The sequence below is a fragment of the Fukomys damarensis genome, unplaced genomic scaffold, assembly GCF_012274545.1.
Source record: "Fukomys damarensis isolate Sample0158 unplaced genomic scaffold, DMR_v1.0_HiC HiC_scaffold_18, whole genome shotgun sequence".
Lineage (NCBI taxonomy): Eukaryota > Metazoa > Chordata > Mammalia > Rodentia > Bathyergidae > Fukomys > Fukomys damarensis.
In genome coordinates, this window is record NW_022900930.1 from 120704 (window position 1) to 124566 (window position 3863).

The following is a 3863-nucleotide window of genomic DNA, read 5'->3' on the forward strand; positions in this document are numbered from 1 at the left end:
TGAGTTTCACACTGACAGGATACCCTGAGCAAGGGTATTCTGTAAATAATACTGATAATACTGCCCTTTCCAACTGCTCAGGCACTTCCTTGAGTTAAGGGTAGTGCTTTCCAAAAGTCGTCCCTAGACCAGAGCACCCATACCATGGGAACCAGTCAGAAAAGTAAACTCCTAGTCTCCCCTGGAGACCTGCTAAACCAAAGACTATGGGCAGGACATGCCTCAGTGACCCGCTGCCAGTTCCACACTGCTCAGGCTCCCAGGAGGGCCAACATCCCCACTGGCAGCCTTGCCTTTGATCTCTAGCTTTGTGCCTCGTGAATGACGCCCAGTGTACAGCTTCCACCCCTCATATCCACAAGTAAGGACCACAGTGGCACAGGAAAAAACTATTTGAACAATTCAATCATGCAACTTAGGAGGAAAGCCTTGACACTTTCTAGAAAGTGTTCTAAAACTGTTCAAAATTAACTGTGGACACTGAAAACCCAACTGAATAGGAATATCAAAGCACCACCCAAGCCCAGTGAAATAATTTCTCTGCCATTTAAAACTGTCCTCTCAGCCAGGCACAGCAGCACATATAATCCCAGCATTTAGGAGGCCAAGGCAGGAGAACTGCGAGTTCACAGCCAGCCTGGATTACACAGTGAGGCTCTCTCAAAACACAAACACTCCTCAGAAGTACAAATAGCCAATAAACATATGAAAAAATGTTCAACATCACTGGCCACTGGATAAATGTAAATTAAAACAGTGAGAGTCCATCTTACTCTAGAAAGAATGAAAATAAAATAACAAATGCTGGTGAGGCTGTAGGGAAAAAGAACCCTTCTACACGACAGATGAATGGACAAAGAAAATGTGGCACTGTACACAGTGAAGTACTACTCTGCCATTAAGGGTAAACTTGAGTCTTCTGTAGGGAAGTCCATGTACTTTGACAGCATAATGCTAAGTGAAGAGAAACAGGCACAATAGCTTAGATATGTGGTTTCTCTTCTATGGAACACTCAAAGTATAAATAAATTAAAGAGCAGAATAAAAGATAATAGGAAATAGGGAGATATATCTTTTTGCAAATGGGAATGGAACCAAGAGAGGGAGGGAAGGAAGGCAGAGGAAAGGATTATAAAAAGATGTCTTATGGGGCTGTCTTATAGCTCAGTTTGCAAGCACAAGTTTCTGAGTTAGATCCCTGGTACCAAAAAAAGATGTCTTATGCGTAGGTCCCAATACCTCATGATGAGTGTAATAATTTTGTACTGCAAACATGTACTAAAAAGTTTTTAAACAAACAAAAACAACTTCTTCATATACATTTCTAAATAGCTTATTAGAAAATCAATTCTTAGGATAGGTAAAGACTCTTTACAGCTACATTTTCATTACTTCCTTCCAATAATGGATAAATTTACTGCTTCTTTGCATCTTTATCAGGAAGCAAAATGGCCTCAGAAAGGAAAAACCAGATTAAATATGCCTTGATCTGCTCCTGCTTTGCAACTGCCCCAGGCTGCACTCAAATGTGCAGGTAGACCCAGGGTACAAACCACGGCTGAGAGGAAAACAAAAGGAAACAGGAAGCCTGAGCAAAACCTCCCCGATCACAGCAAGACTGCTAGGACTTCATTTGGTCCTTCAATCCCATCCTGCAAGGACTGCACTGATTTTTACAGCATTTCTCTTGTCTGGGATGTCACAGTGTCTCCAAGTGAATTAAAAACCTTCTGGTAAGTGTCCAGAATATCTTGAGCAGTGGGTCTTTCTGCAGGAATCTGGTTCTTACAGGCTTTATGAATATCAAATAAATGGAATCGAACCATATCACTCCCTTCAGTGTGCCCCAGAAGAAAACTAGAAACATCTGGGATTTTCCAGATATCTATCTTCTCGTCATAGGAGGGCATGAGGTCATCGTGGAAAGGCGTGTGCTCCCCATAGGGCCACAACTGCTCTGGAGCCACAAAATCCCCGTGAAGCTCCCTATGGCCACACTTCACAAACATCCCAAAGCTGTGGTTCACTAAGGGCAAGGCATCCAAGTCGTTTGCCACGATGCTGAAGTTACTTGTCAGCAGGTACTGTGACAGTGTCTTGGGCAGGTCATTCGAGTCACACATGACGAGAGTGCCCAGGGGGCTGCGATGCAGGTAGTTAATGATGCCAACGTAATCCATGGCCAGCTGCAGCCTGTGCTGCCATGTGTTCACATGCCGGTACTTGGAAAGACTCAGTACTTCTTCCAGGTTGCTCAAGGAACCTAAGGGGTGATACTCGGTAAGAAGAGTGTGGTCCTCCTCGCAGTAGCCGAGCAATGTGACGACATGTTTGCTTTGTAGAGATTTCAGCATCTGTAGTCCGTGCAGAAAATCGTCTTTCATCCTCAGACTGGTGAGGCGTGAGAGAGCAACTTTGCGTTCTTTCCATTCTGACAGAAACACCTGAAACAAAGACCATCAAACCTAAACTCTTACCGGAAGTAAACCAAGGAAGAGCGAACCGTCTTCCCAGGGGCAAATGTGACGCAGAAGACAAAGGCTCAGTCCTAGCAATCACAGAGCCAGGCCTAGTCCGGCTCTAAAGACTTAGGAGCACACGCAGCAATCCGCAGGGCGACTGCCCACCGACGCAGCAGGCACAGAGGGAGGAACACTCCGGCAGCCCACGCCCAGAGGCAGGACCGGGAGTCCACAACAACCCGGGTGCCATAGCAAGTTCAAGGGCAGCCTGATGACACAGCAAGGCAAAAAATCCAAAACGAAACCAAAAGTTTCCGGGCAAAAGAGAGCAGAGAGGACTGGTTCTCATGTGGAGATGGAGAATGAGTTGGAAGCTCAGGGGAGCTGGTCCCAGAGCGAGTGGAACTTGCAGCCTAGACGTGGATTGTGGGGCATGCGGGCCCATGAGGGAGACTGCTTCCAAATGGAGGGTAAGGACTGGGAAACAAGTGAGAGGCCTGGCCCATCCCTATAACGCTGTGACTCATTCTCACGGACTCTAAATGCCAACGCGATGAATCACACACAGGATTGTTTCTATGCGAGGAAAACATTTTTACACGTTCCAGGTTCTGTGACACTGCTCTATGAACAAGACCTGAAATACTACATAAACACTGGGATTGTCCACAAGGCACACAGTGAGTAGGACAGAAACTGCACATTACTTCTTGGATTTATTTCTCTCTCTTGCTCATACGTACATATACTTTTTTTCACAGTACTTGGGACTGAACCCAGGGCCTTCACGTTGACCTATATCTCCAGACCATTTTTTAATTTTGAGACAGGGTCTCACTACATTGCTAAATTGCCCAGCCTGAGCTTGAACTTGCCACCTTCCTGCCTCAACTTTCTTGCTTTCTAGGACTACAAGTGTGTGCCAGCACACTCAGCTGAATTTCCACTTTTTTATTAGCTAAAACAGGTTTGCAGGGAGCACTGTAATTAAGGAAAGAACCTGTGATTGTTTGCTTAAAGAAAGCAGGTTCTGAAGTGAGAAATCCCTGTTTCTGCGGTGTCTTTGTTGTTACCCGTCCTCCCTCCTTCCCTTCCATCTTCCTTCGTTCTGCCCTGCTGTGCCCTGACCTTTCTCCTCTCACCCGGGGTTCCATGCTTGATAGGCAGGTGCTCTCCCACTGAGCGACATCCTTCCTTCATCCTTCCTTCCGAAGCCATTTTGCAAAGCAATTCTTTGGCATTAATCGAAAGAATTTAACATTTACTCTGAAAAAGATATAAAGCTCTAGGAATAAAAACCTGGCATTATTTATTAAAGCATAAATAAGAATCTAAAAAGACGATGAATAGTTAAATTTTGACAGGATTAACAATGGTATGTTATTTGCTCAGTATAATACA

The 3863-nt window shown here is 45.0% G+C and overlaps 1 protein-coding gene across 2 annotated transcripts in view; it reads right to left on the reverse strand.

Annotated features, from left to right (window-relative positions):
• Positions 1-837: 837 nt before the first annotated feature.
• The window catches only part of Pomk (protein O-mannose kinase), an 11867-nt gene continuing 8841 nt past the window's right edge, over positions 838-3863 (reverse strand). The window contains exons 2-3 of one of the 2 annotated variants that reach the window (XM_010622441.2): positions 3591-3728; positions 838-2444 (exon numbers count right to left, since the gene is read on the reverse strand). In XM_010622441.2, the coding sequence (XP_010620743.1) occupies positions 1674-2444; positions 3591-3680 (861 nt within the window). In that variant the 5' untranslated portion in view covers positions 3681-3728 and the 3' untranslated portion in view covers positions 838-1673. The remainder of the gene's footprint in view (positions 2445-3590; positions 3729-3863) is intronic. The other variant, XM_010622440.3, reaches the window with a different exon arrangement.